Source organism: Salmo salar, chromosome ssa18, assembly GCF_905237065.1.
Source record: "Salmo salar chromosome ssa18, Ssal_v3.1, whole genome shotgun sequence".
Taxonomy (NCBI): domain Eukaryota; kingdom Metazoa; phylum Chordata; class Actinopteri; order Salmoniformes; family Salmonidae; genus Salmo; species Salmo salar.
This window is the reverse complement of record NC_059459.1, coordinates 48,926,335-48,950,115: the sequence shown is the minus strand read 5'-3', so window position 1 is coordinate 48,950,115 and position 23,781 is coordinate 48,926,335. Positions and strand designations below refer to the sequence as shown.

The 23,781-nt window shown below is 50.1% G+C and overlaps 1 protein-coding gene across 32 annotated transcripts in view; it reads right to left on the bottom strand.

Annotated features, from left to right (window-relative positions):
• The window catches only part of LOC106577222 (ankyrin-3), a 587,325-nt gene that overhangs the window by 129,433 nt on the left and 434,111 nt on the right, over positions 1-23,781 (bottom strand). For 30 of the 32 annotated variants that reach the window (XM_045701215.1, XM_045701221.1, XM_045701212.1 and 27 more), the window contains 5 exons: positions 7,578-7,676; positions 6,059-6,157; positions 5,409-5,507; positions 3,476-3,673; positions 1,061-1,159 (listed from right to left, as the gene is read on the bottom strand). In XM_045701215.1, the coding sequence (XP_045557171.1) occupies positions 1,061-1,159; positions 3,476-3,673; positions 5,409-5,507; positions 6,059-6,157; positions 7,578-7,676 (594 nt within the window). Of the gene's footprint in view, positions 1-1,060; positions 1,160-3,475; positions 3,674-5,408; positions 5,508-6,058; positions 6,158-6,490; positions 6,507-6,706; positions 6,737-7,577; positions 7,677-23,781 lie in introns of those variants that run through there. The other 2 variants (XM_045701222.1, XM_045701223.1) reach the window with 2 other exon arrangements.

The following is a 23,781-nucleotide window of genomic DNA, read 5'->3' as shown; positions in this document are numbered from 1 at the left end:
GTCGTAGTGGGAGGACCACACAACAGCTACGTGATTCCCAGTCAGAGTCGTAGTGGGAGGACCACACAACATATCATCACGTGACTCCCAGCCGGAGTCGTAGTGGGAGGACCACACAACATATCATCACGTGACTCCCAGCCGGAGTCGTAGTGGGAGGACCACACAACATATCATCACGTGACTCCCAGCCGGAGTCGTAGTGGGAGGACCACACAACAGCTACGTGATTCCCAGTCAGAGTCGTAGTGGGAGGACCACACAACATATCATCACGTGACTCCCAGCCGGAGTCGTAGTGGGAGGACCACACAACATATCATCACGTGACTCCCAGCCGGAGTCGTAGTGGGAGGACCACACAACATACCATCACGTGGCTCAGAGCCGGAGTCGTAGTGGGAGGACCACACAACATATCATCACGTGACTCCCAGCCGGAGTCGTAGTGGGAGGACCACACAACAGCTACGTGATTCCCAGTCGGAGTCGTAGTGGGAGGACCACACAACATATCATCACGTGACTCCCAGCCGGAGTCGTAGTGGGAGGACCACACAACATATTATCACGTGACTCAGAGCCGGAGTCGTAGTGGGAGGACCACACAACAGCTACGTGACTCCCAAGTTTACCTCCATATGATGGTTCTAATATTAATATTTGCACATAAAAGGCGTTTTTCACCGCCATTTCTCAAATAATACATTTTACCGACAAATGAGCTGTTTCCATCAGGCCTGTCGTGCCGTTGTTTTATCTGACATGTACTTTACTCTAATAAAAAGGTAGGATGGAAACCTGGTTAGCAGCACTGCTAGAATGACTGAGAGTTTGACTGTGTGATATTAGGTTGCTTCTTGTGTAAATATTTTCCCGTCTGGATACAAATCATTAAAATCCAGACGGAAAATATTTACAGTATAATGAACCAATATGAGAATAACTCATATGACATCACTATCTGTGCTGTACGTGATAAAGGGCCACGTTACCATCAGTGGGATGTACTATTGACTACCAGACTAGCTCATCACTGTTTCCATGGTGACTACGGTACCTTCCCAGCTGCATCGGGCGCAGTGTGTCTCTGCAGCAGAAGGTTGGCCACTTCTATCTTCCCATACTTAGCTGCAACATGGAGGGGAGTGAAGCCTTTCTGGAAGAGGGGAGGAGAGGAGGAGAGGAAAGGAGAGAAGAGGAAAGAGGAGGAAAAAGGAGGAGAGAGGAGGAGAGGAAAGGACAGGAGATGAGGAGAGGAAAGGAGAAAAGGAGGTGATGAAAGGAAAGGAGAGAGAAGGAGACAGGGAGATGATGAAGATGAGAGGAGATGAGAGAGGAGAGAGGAGATGAGAGAGGAAAGGAGATGAGAGGAGAGAAGTAGACAGCAATGAGCCACAACAACACTCACAGCATGACATCATAGATTATTACACGTTAGTCATTTAGCAGACGCTCTTATCCAGAGCGCCTTACAGTTACTGCTTTCATCTTCAGATAGCTAGGAGGGACAACCACATATCACAGTAGTTAGTATATTCAGATAGCTAGGTGGGACAACCACATATTACAGTAGTTAGTATATTCAGATAGCTAGGTGGGACAACCACATATTACAGTAGTTAGTATATTCAGATAGCTAGGTGGGACAACCACATATTACAGTAGTTAGTATATTCAGATAGCTAGGTGGGACAACCACATATCCCAGTAGTTAGTATATTCAGATAGCTAGGTGGGACAACCACAAATTACAGTAGTTAGTATATTCAGATAGCTAGGTGGGACAACCACATATTACAGTAGTTAGTATATTCAGATAGCTAGGTGGGACAACCACATATTACAGTAGTTAGTATATTCAGATAGCTAGGTGGGACGACCACATATCCCAGTAGTTAGTATATTCAGATAGCTAGGTGGGACAACCACATATCACAGTAGTTAGTATATTCAGATAGCTAGGTGGGACAACCACATATCACAGTAGTTAGTATATTCAGATAGCTAGGTGGGACAACCACATATTACAGTAGTTAGTATATTCAGATAGCTAGGTGGGACAACCACATATCCCAGTAGTTAGTATATTCAGATAGCTAGGTGGGACAACCACATATTACAGTAGTTAGTATATTCAGATAGCTAGGAGGGACAACCACATATCACAGTAGTTAGTATATTCAGATAGCTAGGTGGGACGACCACATATCCCAGTAGTTAGTATATTCAGATAGCTAGGTGGGACAACCACATATTACAGTAGTTAGTATATTCAGATAGCTAGGTGGGACAACCACATATCACAGTAGTTAGTATATTCAGATAGCTAGGTGGGACAACCACATATCCCAGTAGTTAGTATATTCAGATAGCTAGGTGGGACAACCACATATTACAGTAGTTAGTATATTCAGATAGCTAGGTGGGACAACCACATATCCCAGTAGTTAGTATATTCAGATAGCTAGGTGGGACAACCACATATTACAGTAGTTAGTATATTCAGATAGCTAGGAGGGACAACCACATATCACAGTAGTTAGTATATTCAGATAGCTAGGTGGGACAACCACATATTACAGTAGTTAGTATATTCAGATAGCTAGGTGGGACAACCACATATCACAGTAGTTAGTATATTCAGATAGCTAGGTGGGACAACCACATATTACAGTAGTTAGTATATTCATCTTCAGATAGCTAGGTGGACAACCACATATCACAGTAGTTAGTATATTCAGATAGCTAGGTGAGACAACCACATATCACAGTAGTTAGTATATTCAGATAGCTAGGTGGGACAACCACATATTACAGTAGTTAGTATATTCAGATAGCTAGGTGGGACAACCACATATTACAGTAGTTAGTATATTCAGATAGCTAGGTGGGACGACCACATATCACAGTAGTTAGTATATTCAGATAGCTAGGTGGGACAACCACATATTACAGTAGTTAGTATATTCATCTTCAGATAGCTAGGTGGGAGGGGGGGCTGAGTGGGAGAGAAGAGCTTGGACTGGGCTGAGCGGGAGCTGCCCTGCCGTAGGGGTGGGGTGGGACAAGCGGGGAGCCCAGCCAACAGTGAGTTGCAGTAATCCAGACGGGAGAGGACAAGTGCCTGGATTAGGACCTGCGCCGCTTCCTGTGTGAGGAAGTAGGGTGTAGTGAAAAGTGTTTAGAGTGTAAGGTGAAGGGTGTATTGTAAAGTGTGTAGTGTGTAGAGTGTAGGGTGTAGTGGAAAGTGTGTAGTGTGTAGGGTGAAGTTTGTAGGTTGTAGTGTAAAGTGTGTAGTGTGTAGTGTGAAGGATAAAGGTAGTAGTGTGTAGAGTGTAGTGTAAAGTGTGTAGTGTGAAGTGTCTAGGGTGTAGTGTGTAGGATAACGTGTGTAATGTAAAGATCGTAGGGTGAAGTGTGCAGGGTTTAGTGTGTAGTGTGTAGGGTGTAGTGTGTAGGGTGTAGTGTGTACCTTGGTAGTGATGTCTGGAGAAGCCCCCTGGTCAAGGAGGACTGAGGTGACGTCTCTGTGTCCCTCTTTGGCAGCCAGGTGTAAGGGGGTGTAGCCAGAGGAGGTAGTGGCGTCAGGACACGCCCCGTTCTGCAGCAGATGCAGCACGATGTCAGGCTTCCCCAGACGACTGGAGATGTGGAGCGGGGTCTGGTTGTCCTGGAGACAGGGACAGAGGACAGGGACAGAGGACAGACAGGAGACAAACATGACCAAAGACACTTCAACAGACCACCAAAAAAACTTTTTCTTAAGGTCAACTGTGACAACAATTCACAGGATCCATAGTAATACAACAGTAAATACTCCACATGGCTAAGAATACCTCATTTAAATATAATAACTCCACCAATAACAATACCTGGTATGGGGGATTCTCTCCAGTCAGTATTCTCTCCAGTCAGTATGGGGGATTCTCTCCAGTCAGTATGGGGGATTCTCTCCAGTCAGTATGGGGGGGATTCTCTCCAGTCAGTATGGGGGATTCTCTCCAGTCAGTATGGGGAATTCTCTCCAGACAGTATGGGGGATTCTCTCCAGACAGTATGGGGAATTCTCTCCAGACAGTATGGGGGATTCTCTCCAGTCAGTATGGGGAATTCTCTCCAGTCAGTATGGGGGATTCTCTCCAGTCAGTATGGGGAATTCTCTCCAGACAGTATGGGGAATTCTCTCCAGACAGTATGGGGGATTCTCTCCAGTCAGTATTATCTCCAGTCAGTATGGGGCTCTCCAGTCAGTATGGGGGATTCTCTCCAGTCAGTATGGGGGGATTCTCTCCAGTCAGTAATCGGGATTCTCTCCAGTCAGTATGGGGGATTCTCTCCAGTCAGTATGGGGGATTCTCTCCAGTCAGTATGGGGGATTCTCTCCAGTCAGTATGGGGGATTCTCTCCAGTCAGTATTCTCTCCAGTCAGTATGGGGGATTCTCTCCAGTCAGTATGGGGGATTCTCTCCAGTCAGTATGGGGGATTCTCTCCAGTCAGTATGGGGGATTCTCTCCGGTCAGTATGGGGGATTCTCTCCAGTCAGTATGGGGGATTCTCTCCAGTCAGTATGGGGGATTCTCTCCAGTCGGTGTGAGGGATTCTCTCCAGTCAGTATGGGGGATTCTCTCCAGTCAGTATTCTCTCCAGTCAGTATGGGGGATTCTCTCCAGTCAGTATTCTCTCCAGTCAGTATGGGGGATTCTCTCCAGTCAGTATGGGGGGATTCTCTCCAGTCAGTATGGGGGATTCTCTCCAGTCAGTATGGGGGATTCTCCTCAGTTAGTATGGGGGATTCTCTCCAGTCAGTATGGGGGATTCTCTCCAGTCAGTATGGGGGATTCTCTCCAGTCAGTATGGGGGATTCTCTCCAGTCGGTATGAGGGATTCTCTCCAGTCAGTATGGGGGATTCTCTCCAGTCAGTATGGGGGATTATCTCCAGTCAGTATGGGGGATTCTCTCCAGTCAGTATGGGGGATTCTCTCCAGTCAGTATTCTCTCCAGTCAGTATGGGGGATTCTCTCCAGTCAGTATGGGGGGGATTCTCTCCAGTCAGTATGGGGGATTCTCTCCAGTCAGTATGGGGGATTCTCTCCAGTCAGTATGGGGGATTCTCTCCAGTCAGTATTCTCTCCAGTCAGTATGGGGGATTCTCTCCAGTCAGTATGGGGGGATTCTCTCCAGTCAGTATTCTCTCCAGTCAGTATGGGGGATTCTCTCCAGTCAGTATGGGGGATTCTCTCCAGTCAGTATGGGGGATTCTCTCCAGTCAGTATGGGGGATTCTCTCTAGTCAGTATGGGGGATTCTCTCCAGTCAGTATGGGGGGATTCTCTCCAGTCAGTATTCTCTCCAGTCAGTATGGGGGATTCTCTCCAGTCAGTATTGGGTTTTTCTCCAGTCCTACCTTGGCCTTGACCTCCACTCTGGCTCCGTTCTGAACCAGGTATTTGACCACGTCAGCCTGGCCGGCTCTCGCTGCCATGTGGAGCGGCGTCTCTCCCCTCTGAAACACAGAGATACACACAGGTTAGGAATGTTACTTCACAAACACACAGGCTAGAAATGTTACTTCACAAACACACAGGTTAGATACCAGGGTTCTATCAAACACACAGGTTAGATACCAGGGTTCTATCAAACACACAGGTTAGATACCAGGGTTCTATCAAACACACAGGTTAGATACCAGGGTTCTATCAAACACACAGGTTAGATACCAGGGTTCTATCAAACACACAGGTTAGATACCAGGGTTCTATCAAACACACAGGTTAGATACCAGGGTTGTATCAAACACACCGGTTAGGTACCAGGGTTCTATCAAACACACAGGTTAGATACCAGGGTTCTATCAAACACACAGGCTAATGTTCTAAATCTATATGGAACGCTTTCCCCAACCTTTCTTTGACATTATCACATAGTTTCTTTCAAATACTTTGATATGAGAGAGAGAGAGTGAGAGGGGGAGAAATGGAGGTAGAGAGAGAGAGAGAGAGAGAGAGGGAGAGAGAGAGAGAGAGAGAGAGAGGGAGAGTGTATTCTGTGACTCACCACATTAGTTGTGTTTGGCGAAGCTCCGTGATTCGTCAGCTGAGTGACGATGTTATCGTGTCCCATGAAAGCCGCCACATGGATCGGAGTGAGACCCGACTGGAACAGAGACACAGAGTTATTCTAGGAACAAGAGACCCGACTGGAACAGAGACACAGAGTTATTCTAGGAACAAGAGACCCGACTGGAACAGAGACACAGAGTTATTCTAGGAACAAGAGACCCGACTGGAACAGAGACACAGAGTTATTCTAGGAACAAGAGACCCGACTGGAACAGAGACACAGAGTTATTCTAGGAACAAGAGACCCGACTGGAACAGAGACACAGAGTTATTCTAGGAACAAGAGACCCGACTGGAACAGAGACACAGAGTTATTCTAGGAACAAGACACCAGACTGGAACAGAGACACAGAGTTTCAGTTCCTACCTCGGTCACTGCCTGTATGGACTCTCCGTGTTTCCCTTTCCGACCTCGGCCACTGCCTGTATGGACTCTCTGTGTTTCAGTTCCTACCCCGGTCACTGCCTGTGTGGACGCTCCGTGTTTCAGTTCCTACCTCGGCCACTGCCTGTATGGACGCTCCGTGTTTCACTCCCTACCTCGGCCACTGCCTGTATGGACAGTCCGTGTTTCACTCGCTACCTCGGTCACTGCCTGTATGGACGCTCCGTGTTTCAGTTCCTACCTCGGTCACTGCCTGTATGCACGCTACGTGTTTCAGCTCCTACCTCGGCCACTGCCTGTATGGACTCTCTGTGTTTCAGTTCCTACCCCGGTCACTGCCTGTGTGGACGCTCCGTGTTTCAGTTCCTACCTCGGCCACTGCCTGTATGGACGCTCCGTGTTTCACTCCCTACCTCGGCCACTGCCTGTATGGACAGTCCGTGTTTCACTCGCTACCTCGGTCACTGCCTGTATGGACGCTCCGTGTTTCAGTTCCTACCTCGGTCACTGCCTGTATGCACGCTACGTGTTTCAGCTCCTACCTCGGCCACTGCCTGTATGGACTCTCTGTGTTTCAGTTCCTACCCCGGTCACTGCCTGTGTGGATGCTCCGTGTTTCAGATCCTACCTCGGGACCTGCCTGTATGGACGCTCCGTGTTTCGCTCCGTGTTTCAGTTCCTACCTCGGCCACTGCCTGTATGGACGCTCCGTGTATCCCTCCCTACCTCGGTCACTGCCTGTATGGACGCCCCGTGTTTCAGGTCCTACCTCGGTCACTGCCTGTATGGACGCTCCGTGTTTCATCTTCTACCTCGGTCACTGCCTGTATGGACGCTCCGTGTTTCAGTTCCTACCTCGGTAACTGCCTGTATGGACTCTCCGTGTTTCAGCTCCTACCTCGGCCACTGCCTGTATGGACGCTCTGTGTTTCACTCCCTACCTCGGCCACTGCCTGTATGGACGCTCCGTGTTTCAGTTCCTACCTCGGTCATTGCCTGTATGGACGCTCCGTGTTTCTATCCTACCACGGTCACTGCCTGTATGGACGCTCTGTGTTTCAGTTCCTACCTCGGTCACTGCCTGTATGGACGCTCCGTGTTTCAGCAGTAGTTCCATCACTTTGATTCTGTTCTTCTTGCAGGCGATGTGGAGCGGAGTGAAACCATTCTAAAAGAAAAACACACAACACAACAACATCCAGCCTGGTTAACACACAGCACAGCTCTATAGATGTCCTGGCAGCATCCAGCCTGGTTAACACACAGGACATCTCTATAGATGTCCTGGCAGCATCCAGCCTGGTTAACACACAGCACAGCTCGATAGATGTCCTGGCAGCATCCAGCAAGGTTAACACACAGCTAACCAGCTCTATAGATGTCCTGGCAGCATCCAGCCTGGTTAACACACAGCTAACCAGCTCTATAGATGTCCTGGAAGCATCCAGCCTGGTTAACACACAGCACAGCTCTATAGATGTCCTGGCAGCATCCAGCCTGGTTAACACACAGCACAGCTCTATAGATGTCCTGGCAGCATCCAGCCTGGATAACAAACAGCACAGCTCTATAGATGTCCTGGCAGCATCCAGCCTGGTTAACACACAGCACAGCTCTATAGATGTCCTGGAAGCATCCAGCCTGGTTAACACACAGCACAGCTCTATAGATGTCCTGGCAGCATCCAGCCTGGTTAACACACAGCTAACCAGCTCTATAGATGTCCTGGCAGCATCCAGCCTGGTTAACACACAGCTAACCAGCTCTATAGATGTCCTGGCAGCATCCAGCCTGGTTAACACACAGCACAGCTCTATAGATGTCCTGGCAGCATCCAGCCTGGTTAACACACAGCTAACCAGCTCTATAGATGTCCTGACAGCATCCAGCCTGGTAAACACACAGCACAGTTCTATAGATGTCCTGGCAGCATCCAGCCTGGTTAACACACAGCACAGCTCTATAGATGTCCTGGGAGCATCCAGCCTTGTTAACACACAGCACAGCTCTATCGATGTCCTGGCAGCATCCAGCCTAGTTAACACACAGCTAACCAGCTCTATAGATGTCCCGGCAGCATCCAGCCTGGTTAACACACAGCTAACCAGCTCTATAGATGTCCTGGCAGCATCCAGCCTGGTTAACACACAGCACAGCTCTATAGATGTCCTGGCAGCATCCAGCCTGGTTAACAGACAGCTAACCAGCTCTATAGATGTCCTGGCAGCATCCAGCCTGGTTAACACACAGCTAACCAGCTTTATAGATGTCCTGGCAGCATCCAGCCTGGTTAACACATAGGGATCCAGCTCTATAGATGTCCTGGCAGCATCCAGCCTGGTTAACACACAGCACAGCTCTATATATGTCCTGGCAGCATCCAGCCTGGATAACACACAGCACAGCTCAATAGATGTCCTGGCAGCATCCAGCCTGGTTAACACACAGCACAGCTCTATAGATGTCCTGGAAGCATCCAGCAAGGTTAACACAAAGCTAACCAGCTCTATAGATGTCCTGGCAGCATCCAGCCTGGTTAACACACAGCTAACCAGCTCTATAGATGTCCTGGCAGCATCCAGCCTGGTTAACACACAGCTAACCAGCTTTATAGATGTCCTGGCAGCATCCAGCCTGGTTAACACATAGCGAACCAGCTCTATAGATGTCCTGGCAGCATCCAGCCTGGTTAACACACAGCACAGCTCTATAGATGTCCTGGCAGCATCCAGCCTGGTTAACACACAGCACAGCTCTATAGAGGTCCTGGCAGCATCCAGCCTGGTTAACACACAGCACAGCTCAATAGATGTCCTGGCAGCATCCAGCCTGGTTAACACACAGCACAGCTCTATAGATGTCCTGGCAGCATCCAGCAAGGTTAACACAAAGCTAACCAGCTCTATAGATTTCCTGGCAGCATCCAGCCTGGTTAACACACAGCTAACCAGCTCTATAGATGTCCTGGCAGCATGCAGCCTGGTTAACACACAGCTAACCAGCTCTATAGATGTCCTGGCAGCATACAGCCTGGTTAACACACAGATAACCAGCTCTATAGATGTCCTGGCAGCATCCAGCCTGGTTAACACACAGCTAACCAGCTCTATAGATGTCCTGGCAGCATCCAGCCTGGTTAACACACAGCACAGCTCTATAGATGTCCTGGCAGCATCCAGCCTGGTTAACACACAGCACAGCTCTATAGATGTCCTGGCAGCATCCAGCCTGCTTAACACACAGCACCAACTCTATAGATGTCCTGGCAGCATCCAGCCTGGGTAACACACAGCACAGCTCTATAGATGTCCTGGCAGCATCCAGCCTGGTTAACACACAGCTAACCAGCTCTATAGATGTCCTGGCAGCATCCAGCCTGGTTAACACACAGCTAACCAGCTCAATAGATGTCTTGGCAGCATCCAGCCTGGTTAACACACAGCACAGCTCTATAGATGTCCTGGCAGCATCCAGCCTGGTTAACACACAGCACAGCTCTATAGATGTCCTGGCAGCATCCAGCCTGGTTAACACACAGCACAGCTCTATAGATGTCCTGGCAGCATCCAGCCTGGTTAACACACAGCACAGCTCCATAGATGTCCTGGCAGCATCCAGCCTGGTTAACACACAGCACAGCTCTATAGATGTCCTGGCAGCATCCAGCCTGGTTAACACACAGCACAGCTCCATAGATGTCCTGGCAGCATCCAGCCTGGTTAACACACAGCACAGCTCTATAGATGTCCTGGCAGCATCCAGCCTGGTTAACACACAGCACAGCTATACATATGTCCTGGCAGCATCCAGCCTGGTTAACACACAGCTAACCAGCTCTATAGATGTCCTGGCAGCATCCAGCCTGGTTAACACACAGCACAGCTCTATAGATGTCCTGGCAGCATGCAGCCTGGTTAACACACAGCTAACCAGCTCTATAGATGTCCTGGCAGCATCCAGCCTGGTTAACACACAGCACAGCTCTATAGATGTCCTGGCAGCATCCAGCCTGGTTAACACACAGCACAGCTCTATAGATGTCCTGGCAGCATCCAGCCTGGTTAACACACAGCACAGCTCTATAGAGGTCCTGGCAGCATCCAGCCTGGTTAACACACAGCACAGCTCAATAGATGTCCTGGCAGCATCCAGCCTGGTTAACACACAGCACAGCTCTATAGATGTCCTGGCAGCATCCAGCAAGGTTAACACAAAGCTAACCAGCTCTATAGATTTCCTGGCAGCATCCAGCCTGGTTAACACACAGCTAACCAGCTCTATAGATGTCCTGGCAGCATGCAGCCTGGTTAACACACAGCTAACCAGCTCTATAGATGTCCTGGCAGCATACAGCCTGGTTAACACACAGATAACCAGCTCTATAGATGTCCTGGCAGCATCCAGCCTGGTTAACACACAGCTAACCAGCTCTATAGATGTCCTGGCAGCATCCAGCCTGGTTAACACACAGCACAGCTCTATAGATGTCCTGGCAGCATCCAGCCTGGTTAACACACAGCACAGCTCTATAGATGTCCTGGCAGCATCCAGCCTGCTTAACACACAGCACCAACTCTATAGATGTCCTGGCAGCATCCAGCCTGGGTAACACACAGCACAGCTCTATAGATGTCCTGGCAGCATCCAGCCTGGTTAACACACAGCTAACCAGCTCTATAGATGTCCTGGCAGCATCCAGCCTGGTTAACACACAGCTAACCAGCTCAATAGATGTCTTGGCAGCATCCAGCCTGGTTAACACACAGCACAGCTCTATAGATGTCCTGGCAGCATCCAGCCTGGTTAACACACAGCACAGCTCTATAGATGTCCTGGCAGCATCCAGCCTGGTTAACACACAGCACAGCTCTATAGATGTCCTGGCAGCATCCAGCCTGGTTAACACACAGCACAGCTCCATAGATGTCCTGGCAGCATCCAGCCTGGTTAACACACAGCACAGCTCTATAGATGTCCTGGCAGCATCCAGCCTGGTTAACACACAGCACAGCTCCATAGATGTCCTGGCAGCATCCAGCCTGGTTAACACACAGCACAGCTCTATAGATGTCCTGGCAGCATCCAGCCTGGTTAACACACAGCACAGCTATACATATGTCCTGGCAGCATCCAGCCTGGTTAACACACAGCTAACCAGCTCTATAGATGTCCTGGCAGCATCCAGCCTGGTTAACACACAGCACAGCTCTATAGATGTCCTGGCAGCATGCAGCCTGTTTAACACACAGCTAACCAGCTCTATAGATGTCCTGGCAGCATCCAGCCTGGTTAACACACAGCACAGCTCTATAGATGTCCTGGCAGCATCCAGCCTGGTTAACACACAGCACAGCTCCTCAGATGTCCTGGGAGCATCCAGCCTTGTTAACACACAGCACAGCTCTATAGATGTCCTGGGAGCATCCAGCCTTGTTAACACACAGCACAGCTATATCGATGTCCTGGCAGCATCCAGCCTAGTTAACACACAGCTAACCAGCTCTATAGATGTCCTGGCAGCATCCAGCCTGGTTAACACACAGCTAACCAGCTCTATAGATGTCCTGGCAGCATCCAGCCTGGTTAACACACAGCACAGCTCTATAGATGTCCTGGCAGCATCCAGCCTGGTTAACAGACAGCTAACCAGCTCTATAGATGTCCTGGCAGCATCCAGCCTGGTTAACACACAGCTAACCAGCTTTATAGATGTCCTGGCAGCATCCAGCCTGGTTAACACATAGGGATCCAGCTCTATAGATGTCCTGGCAGCATCCAGCCTGGTTAACACACAGCACAGCTCTATATATGTCCTGGCAGCATCCAGCCTGGATAACACACAGCACAGCTCAATAGATGTCCTGGCAGCATCCAGCCTGGTTAACACACAGCACAGCTCTATAGATGTCCTGGAAGCATCCAGCAAGGTTAACACAAAGCTAACCAGCTCTATAGATGTCCTGGCAGCATCCAGCCTGGTTAACACACAGCTAACCAGCTCTATAGATGTCCTGGCAGCATCCAGCCTGGTTAACACACAGCTAACCAGCTTTATAGATGTCCTGGCAGCATCCAGCCTGGTTAACACATAGCGAACCAGCTCTATAGATGTCCTGGCAGCATCCAGCCTGGTTAACACACAGCACAGCTCTATAGATGTCCTGGCAGCATCCAGCCTGGTTAACACACAGCACAGCTCTATAGAGGTCCTGGCAGCATCCAGCCTGGTTAACACACAGCACAGCTCAATAGATGTCCTGGCAGCATCCAGCCTGGTTAACACACAGCACAGCTCTATAGATGTCCTGGCAGCATCCAGCAAGGTTAACACAAAGCTAACCAGCTCTATAGATTTCCTGGCAGCATCCAGCCTGGTTAACACACAGCTAACCAGCTCTATAGATGTCCTGGCAGCATGCAGCCTGGTTAACACACAGCTAACCAGCTCTATAGATGTCCTGGCAGCATACAGCCTGGTTAACACACAGATAACCAGCTCTATAGATGTCCTGGCAGCATCCAGCCTGGTTAACACACAGCTAACCAGCTCTATAGATGTCCTGGCAGCATCCAGCCTGGTTAACACACAGCACAGCTCTATAGATGTCCTGGCAGCATCCAGCCTGGTTAACACACAGCACAGCTCTATAGATGTCCTGGCAGCATCCAGCCTGCTTAACACACAGCACCAACTCTATAGATGTCCTGGCAGCATCCAGCCTGGGTAACACACAGCACAGCTCTATAGATGTCCTGGCAGCATCCAGCCTGGTTAACACACAGCTAACCAGCTCTATAGATGTCCTGGCAGCATCCAGCCTGGTTAACACACAGCTAACCAGCTCTATAGATGTCTTGGCAGCATCCAGCCTGGTTAACACACAGCACAGCTCTATAGATGTCCTGGCAGCATCCAGCCTGGTTAACACACAGCACAGCTCTATAGATGTCCTGGCAGCATCCAGCCTGGTTAACACACAGCACAGCTCTATAGAGGTCATGGCAGCATCCAGCCTGGTTAACACACAGCTAACCAGCTCTATAGATGTCCTGGTAGCATCCAATCTGGTTAACACACAGCACAGCTCCATAGATGTCCTGGCAGCATCCAGCCTGGTTAACACACAGCACCAACTCTATAGATGTTCTGACAGCATCCAGCCTGGTTAACACACAGCACAGCTCTATAGATGTCCTGGCAGCATCCAGCCTGGTTAACCCCCAGCTAACCAGCTCTATAGATGTCTTGGCAGCATCCAGCCTGGTTAACACACAGCACAGCTCTATAGATGTCCTGGCAGCATCCAGCCTGGTTAACACACAGCACAGCTCTATAGATGTCCTGGCAGCATCCAGCCTGGTTAACACACAGCACAGCTCTATAGATGTCCTGGCAGCATCCAGCCTGGTTAACACACAGCACAGCTCCATAGATGTCCTGGCAGCATCCAGCCTGGTTAACACACAGCACAGCTCTATAGATGTCCTGGCAGCATCCAGCCTGGTTAACACACAGCACAGCTCCATAGATGTCCTGGCAGCATCCAGCCTGGTTAACACACAGCACAGCTCTATAGATGTCCTGGCAGCATCCAGCCTGGTTAACACACAGCACAGCTATACATATGTCCTGGCAGCATCCAGCCTGGTTAACACACAGCTAACCAGCTCTATAGATGTCCTGGCAGCATCCAGCCTGGTTAACACACAGCACAGCTCTATAGATGTCCTGGCAGCATGCAGCCTGGTTAACACACAGCTAACCAGCTCTATAGATGTCCTGGCAGCATCCAGCCTGGTTAACACACAGCACAGCTCTATAGATGTCCTGGCAGCATCCAGCCTGGTTAACACACAGCACAGCTCCTCAGATGTCCTGGGAGCATCCAGCCTTGTTAACACACAGCACAGCTCTATAGATGTCCTGGGAGCATCCAGCCTTGTTAACACACAGCACAGCTCTATCGATGTCCTGGCAGCATCCAGCCTAGTTAACACACAGCTAACCAGCTCTATAGATGTCCTGGCAGCATCCAGCCTGGTTAACACACAGCTAACCAGCTCTATAGATGTCCTGGCAGCATCCAGCCTGGTTAACACACAGCACAGCTCTATAGATGTCCTGGCAGCATCCAGCCTGGTTAACAGACAGCTAACCAGCTCTATAGATGTCCTGGCAGCATCCAGCCTGGTTAACACACAGCTAACCAGCTTTATAGATGTCCTGGCAGCATCCAGCCTGGTTAACACATAGGGATCCAGCTCTATAGATGTCCTGGCAGCATCCAGCCTGGTTAACACACAGCACAGCTCTATATATGTCCTGGCAGCATCCAGCCTGGATAACACACAGCACAGCTCAATAGATGTCCTGGCAGCATCCAGCCTGGTTAACACACAGCACAGCTCTATAGATGTCCTGGAAGCATCCAGCAAGGTTAACACAAAGCTAACCAGCTCTATAGATGTCCTGGCAGCATCCAGCCTGGTTAACACACAGCTAACCAGCTCTATAGATGTCCTGGCAGCATCCAGCCTGGTTAACACACAGCTAACCAGCTTTATAGATGTCCTGGCAGCATCCAGCCTGGTTAACACATAGCGAACCAGCTCTATAGATGTCCTGGCAGCATCCAGCCTGGTTAACACACAGCACAGCTCTATAGATGTCCTGGCAGCATCCAGCCTGGTTAACACACAGCACAGCTCTATAGAGGTCCTGGCAGCATCCAGCCTGGTTAACACACAGCACAGCTCAATAGATGTCCTGGCAGCATCCAGCCTGGTTAACACACAGCACAGCTCTATAGATGTCCTGGCAGCATCCAGCAAGGTTAACACAAAGCTAACCAGCTCTATAGATTTCCTGGCAGCATCCAGCCTGGTTAACACACAGCTAACCAGCTCTATAGATGTCCTGGCAGCATGCAGCCTGGTTAACACACAGCTAACCAGCTCTATAGATGTCCTGGCAGCATACAGCCTGGTTAACACACAGATAACCAGCTCTATAGATGTCCTGGCAGCATCCAGCCTGGTTAACACACAGCTAACCAGCTCTATAGATGTCCTGGCAGCATCCAGCCTGGTTAACACACAGCACAGCTCTATAGATGTCCTGGCAGCATCCAGCCTGGTTAACACACAGCACAGCTCTATAGATGTCCTGGCAGCATCCAGCCTGCTTAACACACAGCACCAACTCTATAGATGTCCTGGCAGCATCCAGCCTGGGTAACACACAGCACAGCTCTATAGATGTCCTGGCAGCATCCAGCCTGGTTAACACACAGCTAACCAGCTCTATAGATGTCCTGGCAGCATCCAGCCTGGTTAACACACAGCTAACCAGCTCTATAGATGTCTTGGCAGCATCCAGCCTGGTTAACACACAGCACAGCTCTATAGATGTCCTGGCAGCATCCAGCCTGGTTAACACACAGCATAGCTCTATAGATGTCCTGGCAGCATCCAGCCTGGTTAACACACAGCACAGCTCTATAGAGGTCCTGGCAGCATCCAGCCTGGTTAACACACAGCACAGCTCTATAGATGTCATGGCAGCATCCAGCCTGGTTAACACACAGCTAACCAGCTCTATAGATGTCCTGGTAGCATCCAATCTGGTTAACACACAGCACAGCTCCATAGATGTCCTGGCAGCATCCAGCCTGGTTAACACACAGCACAGCTCTATAGATGTCCTGGCAGCATCCAGCCTGGTTAACACACAGCACAGCTCCATAGATGTCCTGGCAGCATCCAGCCTGGTTAACACACAGCACAGCTCTATAGATGTCCTGGCAGCATCCAGCCTGGTTAACACACAGCACAGCTCCATAGATGTCCTGGCAGCATCCAGCCTGGTTAACACACAGCACAGCTCTATAGATGTCCTGGCAGCATCCAGCCTGGTTAACACACAGCACAGCTATACATATGTCCTGGCAGCATCCAGCCTGGTTAACACACAGCTAACCAGCTCTATAGATGTCCTGGCAGCATCCAGCCTGGTTAACACACAGCACAGCTCTATAGATGTCCTGGCAGCATGCAGCCTGGTTAACACACAGCTAACCAGCTCTATAGATGTCCGGGCAGCATCCAGCCTGGTTAACACACAGCACAGCTCTATAGATGTCCTGGCAGCATCCAGCCTGGTTAACACACAGCACAGCTCCTCAGATGTCCTGGGAGCATCCAGCCTTGTTAACACACAGCACAGCTCTATAGATGTCCTGGCAGCATCCAGCCTAGTTAACACACAGCACAGCTCTATAGATCTCCTGGCAGCATCCAGCCTGGTTAACACACAGCACAGCTATCTAGATGTCCTGGCAGCATCCAGCCTGGTTAACACACAGCTAACCAGCTCTATAGATGTCCTGGCAGCATCCAGCCTGGTTAACACACAACACAGCTCTATAGATGTCCTGGCAGCATCCAGCCTGGCTAACACACAACACAGCTCTATAGATGTCCTGGCAGCATCCAGCCTGGTTAACACACAGCTAACCAGCTCTGTAGATGTCCTAGCAGCATGCAGCCTGGTTAACACACAGCTAACCAGCTCTATAGATGTCCTGGCAGCATACAGCCTGATTAACACACAGCTAACCAGCTCTATAGATGTCCTGGCAGCATCCAGCCTGGTTAACACACAGCTAACCAGCTCTATAGATGTCCTGGCAGCATCCAGCCTGGTTAACACACAGCTAACCAGCTCTATAGATGTCCTGGCAGCATCCAGCCTGGTTAACACACAGCACAGCTCTATAGATGTCCTGGCAGCATCCAGCCTGGTTAACACACAGCTAACCAGCTCTATAGATGTCCTGGCAGCATCCAGCCTGGTTAACACACAGCTAACCAGCTCTATAGATGTCCTGGCAGCATCCAGCCTGGTTAACACACAGCACAGCTCTATAGATGTCCTGGCAGCATCCAGCCTGGTAAACACACAGCACAGCTCTATAGATGTCCTGGCAGCATACAGCCTGGTTAACACACAGCACAGCTCTATAGATGTCCTGGCAGCATCCAGCCTGGTTAACACACAGCACAGCTCTATATATGTTCTGGCAGCATCCAGTCTGGTTAACACACAGCACAGCTCTATAGATGTCCTGGCAGCATCCAGCCTGGTTAACACACAGCACAGCTCTATAGATGTCCTGGCAGCATCCAGCCTGGTTAACACTCAGCACAGCTCTATAGATGTCCTGGTAGCATCCAGCCTGGTTAACACACAGATAACCAGCTCTATAGATATCCTGGCAGCATCCAGCCTGGTTAACACACAGCTAACCAGCTATATAGATGTCCTGGCAGCATCCAGCCTGGTGAACACACAGCACAGCTCTATAGATGTCCTGGCAGCATCCAGCCTGGTTATCACACAGCTAACCAGCTCTATAGATGTCCTGGCAGCATCCTACCTGGTTAACACACAGCACAGCTCTATAGATGTCCTGGCAGCATCCAGCCTGGTTAACACACAGCACAGCTCTATAGATGTCCTGGGGGCATCCAGCCTTGTTAACACACAGCACAGCTCTATAGATGTCCTGGCAGCATCCAGCCTGGATAACACACAGCTAACCAGCTCTATAGATGTCCTGGCAGCATCCAGCCTGGTTAACACACAGCACAGCTCTATAGATGTCCTGTCAGCATCCAGCCTGGTTAACACACAGCACAGCTCTATAGATGTCCTGGCAGCATCCAGCCTGGTTAACACACAGCACAGCTCTATAGATGTCCTGGCAGCATCCAGCCTGGTTAACACACAACACACCTCTATAGATGTCCTGGCAGCATCCAGCCTGGTGAACACACAGCACAGCTCTATAGATGTCCTGGCAGCATCAAGCCTGGTTATCACAAAGCTAACCAGCTCTATAGATGTCCTGGCAGCATCCAGCCTGGTTAACACACAGCACAGCTCTATAGATGTCCTGGCAGCATCGAGCCTGGTTAACACACAGCACAGCTCTATAGATGTCCTGGCAGCATCCAGCCTGGTTAACACACAGCACAGCTCTATAGATGTCCTGGCATCATCCAGCCTGGTTAACACACAGCACAGCTCTATAGATGTCCTGGCAGCATCAAGCCTGGTTAACACGCAGCACAGCTCTATAGATGTCCTGTCAGCATCCAGCCTAGTTAACACACAGCACAGCTCTATAGATGTCCTGGCAGCATCCAGCCTGGTTAACACACAGCACAGCTCTATAGATGTCCTGGCAGCATCCAGCCTGGTTAACACACAGCTAACCAGCTCTATAGATGTCCTGGCAGCATCCAGCCTGGTTAACACACAGCACAGCTCTAAAGATGTCCTGGCAGCATCCAGCCTGGTTAACACACAGCTAACCAGCTCTATAGATGTCCTGGCAGCATCCAGCCTGGTTAACACACAGCACAGCTCTATAGATGTCCTGGCAGCATCCAGCCTGGTTAACACACAGCACCAACTCTATAGATGTCCTGACAGCATCCAGCCTGGTTAACACACAACACAGCTCTATAGACGTCCTGGCAGCATCCAGCCTGGTTAACACACAGCTAACCAGCTCTATAGATGTCCTGGCAGCATCCAGCCTGGTTAACACACAGCTAACCAGCTCTATAGATGTCCTGGCAGCATCCAGCCTGGTTAACACACAGCTAACCAGCTCTATAGATGTCCTGGCAGCATCCAGCCTGGTTAACACACAGCTAACCAGCTCTATAGATGTCCTGGCAGCATCCAGCCTGGTTAACACACAGCTAACCAGCTCTATAGATGTCCTGGCAGCATCCAGCCTGGTTAACACACAGCACAGCTCTATAGATGTCCTGGCAGCATCCAGCCTGGTTAACACACAGCACATCTCAATAGATGTCCTGGCAGAATCCAGCCTGGTTAACACACAGCACATCTCTATAGATGTCCTGGCAGCATCCAGCCTGGTTAACACACAGCACAGCTGTATAGATGTCCTGGCAGCATCCAGCCTGGTTAACACACAGATTAGCAGCTCTATAGATGTCCTGGCAGCATCCAGCCTGGTTAACACACAGCACAGCTCTATAGATGTCCTGGCAGCATCCAGCCTGGTTAACACACAGCTAACCTGCTCTATAGATGTCCTGGCAGCATCCAGCCTGGTTAACACACAGCACAGCTCTATAGATGTCCTGGCAGCATCCAGCCTGGTTAACACACAGCACAGGTCTTTCGATGTCCTGGGAGCATCCAGCCTTGTTAACATACAGCACAGCTCTATAGATGTCCTGGCAGCATCCAGCCTGGTTAACACACAGCTAACCAGCTCTATAGATGTCCTGGCAGCATCCAGCCTGGTAAACACACAGCACAGCTCTATAGATGTCCTGGCAGCATCCAGCCTGGTTAACACACAGCTAACCAGCTCTATAGATGTCCTGGCAGCATCCAGCCTGGATAACACACAGCTAACCAGCTCTATAGATGTCCTGGCAGCATCCAGCCTGGTTAACACACAGCACAGCTCTATAGATGTCCTGTCAGCATCCAGCCTGGTTAACACACAGCACAGCTCTATAGATGTCCTGGCAGCATCCAGCCTGGTTAACACACAGCACAGCTCTATAGATGTCCTGGCAGCATCCAGCCTGGTTAACACACAACACACCTCTATAGATGTCCTGGCAGCATCCAGCCTGGTGAACACACAGCACAGCTCTAGAGATGTCCTGGCAGCATCCAGCCTGGTTATCACAAAGCTAACCAGCTCTATAGATGTCCTGGCAGCATCCAGCCTGGTTAACACACAGCACAGCTCTATAGATGTCCTGGCAGCATCGAGCCTGGTTAACACACAGCACAGCTCTATAAATGTCCTGGCAGCATCCAGCCTGGTTAACACACAGCACAGCTCTATAGATGTCCTGGCATCATCCAGCCTGGTTAACACACAGCACAGCTCTATAGATGTCCTGGCAGCATCAAGCCTGGTTAACACGCAGCACAGCTCTATAGATGTCCTGTCAGCATCCAGCCTAGTTAACACACAGCACAGCTCTATAGATGTCCTGGCAGCATCCAGCCTGGTTAACACACAGCACAGCTCTATAGATGTCCTGGCAGCATCCAGCCTGGTTAACACACAGCTAACCAGCTCTATAGATGTCCTGGCAGCATCCAGCCTGGTTAACACACAGCACAGCTCTAAAGATGTCCTGGCAGCATCCAGCCTGGTTAACACACAGCTAACCAGCTCTATAGATGTCCTGGCAGCATCCAGCCTGGTTAACACACAGCACAGCTCTATAGATGTCCTGGCAGCATCCAGCCTGGTTAACACACAGCACCAACTCTATAGATGTTCTGACAGCATCCAGCCTGGTTAACACACAACACAGCTCTATAGACGTCCTGGCAGCATCCAGCCTGGTTAACACACAGCTAACCAGCTCTATAGATGTCCTGGCAGCATCCAGCCTGGTTAACACACAGCTAACCAGCTCTATAGATGTCCTGGCAGCATCCAGCCTGGTTAACACACAGCTAACTAGCTCTATAGATGTCCTGGCAGCATCCAGCCTGGTTAACACACAGCTAACCAGCTCTATAGATGTCCTGGCAGCATCCAGCCTGGTTAACACACAGCTAACCAGCTCTATAGATGTCCTGGCAGCATCCAGCCTGGTTAACACACAGCACAGCTCTATAGATGTCCTGGCAGCATCCAGCCTGGTTAACACAAAGCACATCTCAATAGATGTCCTGGCAGCATCCAGCCTGGTTAACACACAGCACATCTCTATAGATGTCCTGGCAGCATCCAGCCTGGTTAACACACAGCACAGCTGTATAGATGTCCTGGCAGCATCCAGCCTGGTTATTAACACACAGCTAACTAGCTCTATAGATGTCCTGGCAGCATCCAGCCTGGTTAACACACAGCACAGCTCTATAGATGTCCTGGCAGCATCCAGCCTGGTTAACACACAGCTAACCAGCTCTATAGATGTCCTGGCAGCATCCAGCCTGGTTAACACACAGCACAGCTCTATAGATGTCCTGGCAGCATCCAGCCTGGTTAACACACAGCACAGCTCTTTCGATGTCCTGGGAGCATCCAGCCTTGTTAACATACAGCACAGCTCTATAGATGTCCTGGCAGCATCCAGCCTGGTTAACACACAGCTAACCAGCTCTATAGATGTCCTGGCAGCATCCAGCCTGGTAAACACACAGCACAGCTCTATAGATGTCCTGGCAGCATCCAGCCTGGTTAACACACAGCACAGCTCTATAGATGTCCTGGCAGCATCCAGCCTGGTTAACACACAGCACAGCTCTATATATGTCCTGGCAGCATCCAGCCTGGTTAACACACAGCACAGCTCTATAGATGTCCTGGCAGCATCCAGCCTGGTTAACACACAGCACAGCTCTATAGATGTCCTGGCAGCATCCAGCCTGGTTAACACTCAGCACAGCTCTATAGATGTCCTGGCAGCATCCAGCCTGGTTAACACACAGCTAACCAGCTCTATAGATATCCTGGCAGCATCCAGCCTGGTTAACACACAGCTAACCAGCTCTATAGATGTCCTGGCAGCATCCAGCCTGGTGAACACACAGCACAGCTCTATAGATGTCCTGGCAGCATCCAGCCTGGTTATCACACAGCTAACCAGCTCTATAGATGTCCTGGCAGCATCCAGCCTGGTTAACACACAGCCCAGCTCTATAGATGTCCTGGCAGCATCCAGCCTGGTTAACACACAGCACAGCTCTGTAGATGTCCTGGGAGCATCCAGCTTTGTTAACACACAGCACAGCTCTATAGATGTCCTGGCAGCATCCAGCCTGGATAACACACAGCTAACCAGCTCTATAGATGTCCTGGCAGCATCCAGCCTGGTTAACACACAGCACAGCTCTATAGATGTCCTGGCAGCATCCAGCCTGGTTAACACACAGCACAGCTCTATAGATGTCCTGGCAGCATCCAGCCTGGTTAACACACAGCACAGCTCTATAGATGTCCTGGCAGCATCCAGCCTGGTTAACACACAACACACCTCTATAGATGTCCTGGCAGCATCCAGCCTGGTGAACACACAGCACAGCTCTATAGATGTCCTGGCAGCATCCAGCCTGGTTATCACACAGCTAACCAGCTCTATAGATGTCCTGGCAGCATCCAGCCTGGTTAACACACAGCACAGCTCTATAGATGTCCTGGCAGCATCCAGCCTGGTTAACACACAGCACAGCTCTATAGATGTCCTGGGAGCATCCAGCCTTGTTAACACACAGCACAGCTCTATAGATGTCCTGGCAGCATCCAGCCTGGATAACACACAGCTAACCAGCTCTATAGATGTCCTGGCAGCATCCAGCCTGGTTAACACACAGCACAGCTCTATAGATGTCCTGGCAGCATCCAGCCTGGTTAACACACAGCACAGCTCTATAGATGTCCTGGCAGCATCCAGCCTGGTTAACACACAGCACAGCTCTATAGATGTCCTGGCAGCATCCAGCCTGGTTAACACACAACACACCTCTATAGATGTCCTGGCAGCATCCAGCCTGGTGAACACACAGCACAGCTCTATAGATGTCCTGGCAGCATCCAGCCTGGTTATCACACAGCTAACCAGCTCTATAGATGTCCTGGCAGCATCCAGCCTGGTTAACACACAGCACAGCTCTATAGATGTCCTGGCAGCATCCAGCCTGGTTAACACACAGCACAGCTCTATAGATGTCCTGGGAGTATCCAGCCTTGTTAACACACAGCACAGCTCTATAGATGTCCTGGCAGCATCCAGCCTGGATAACACACAGCTAACCAGCTCTATAGATGTCCTGGCAGCATCCAGCCTGGATAACACACAGCTAACCAGCTCTATAGATGTCCTGGCAGCATCCAGCCTGGTTAACACACAGCACAGCTCTATAGATGTCCTGGCAGCATCCAGCCTGGTTAACACATAGCACAGCTCTATAGATGTCCTGGCAGCATCCAGCCTGGTTAACACACAACACACCTCTATAGATGTCCTGGCAGCATCCAGCCTGGTTAACACACAGCACAGCTCTATAGATGTCCTGGCAGCATCCAGCCTGGTTAACACACAGCACCAACTCTATAGATGTCCTGGCAGCATCCAGCCTGGTTAACCCCCAGCTAACCAGATACTAACCAGATAAAGGTGGAGTTACAGTAACACAGGGTGACTCTATAGATGTCCTGGCAGCATCCAGCCTGGTTAACACACAGCAC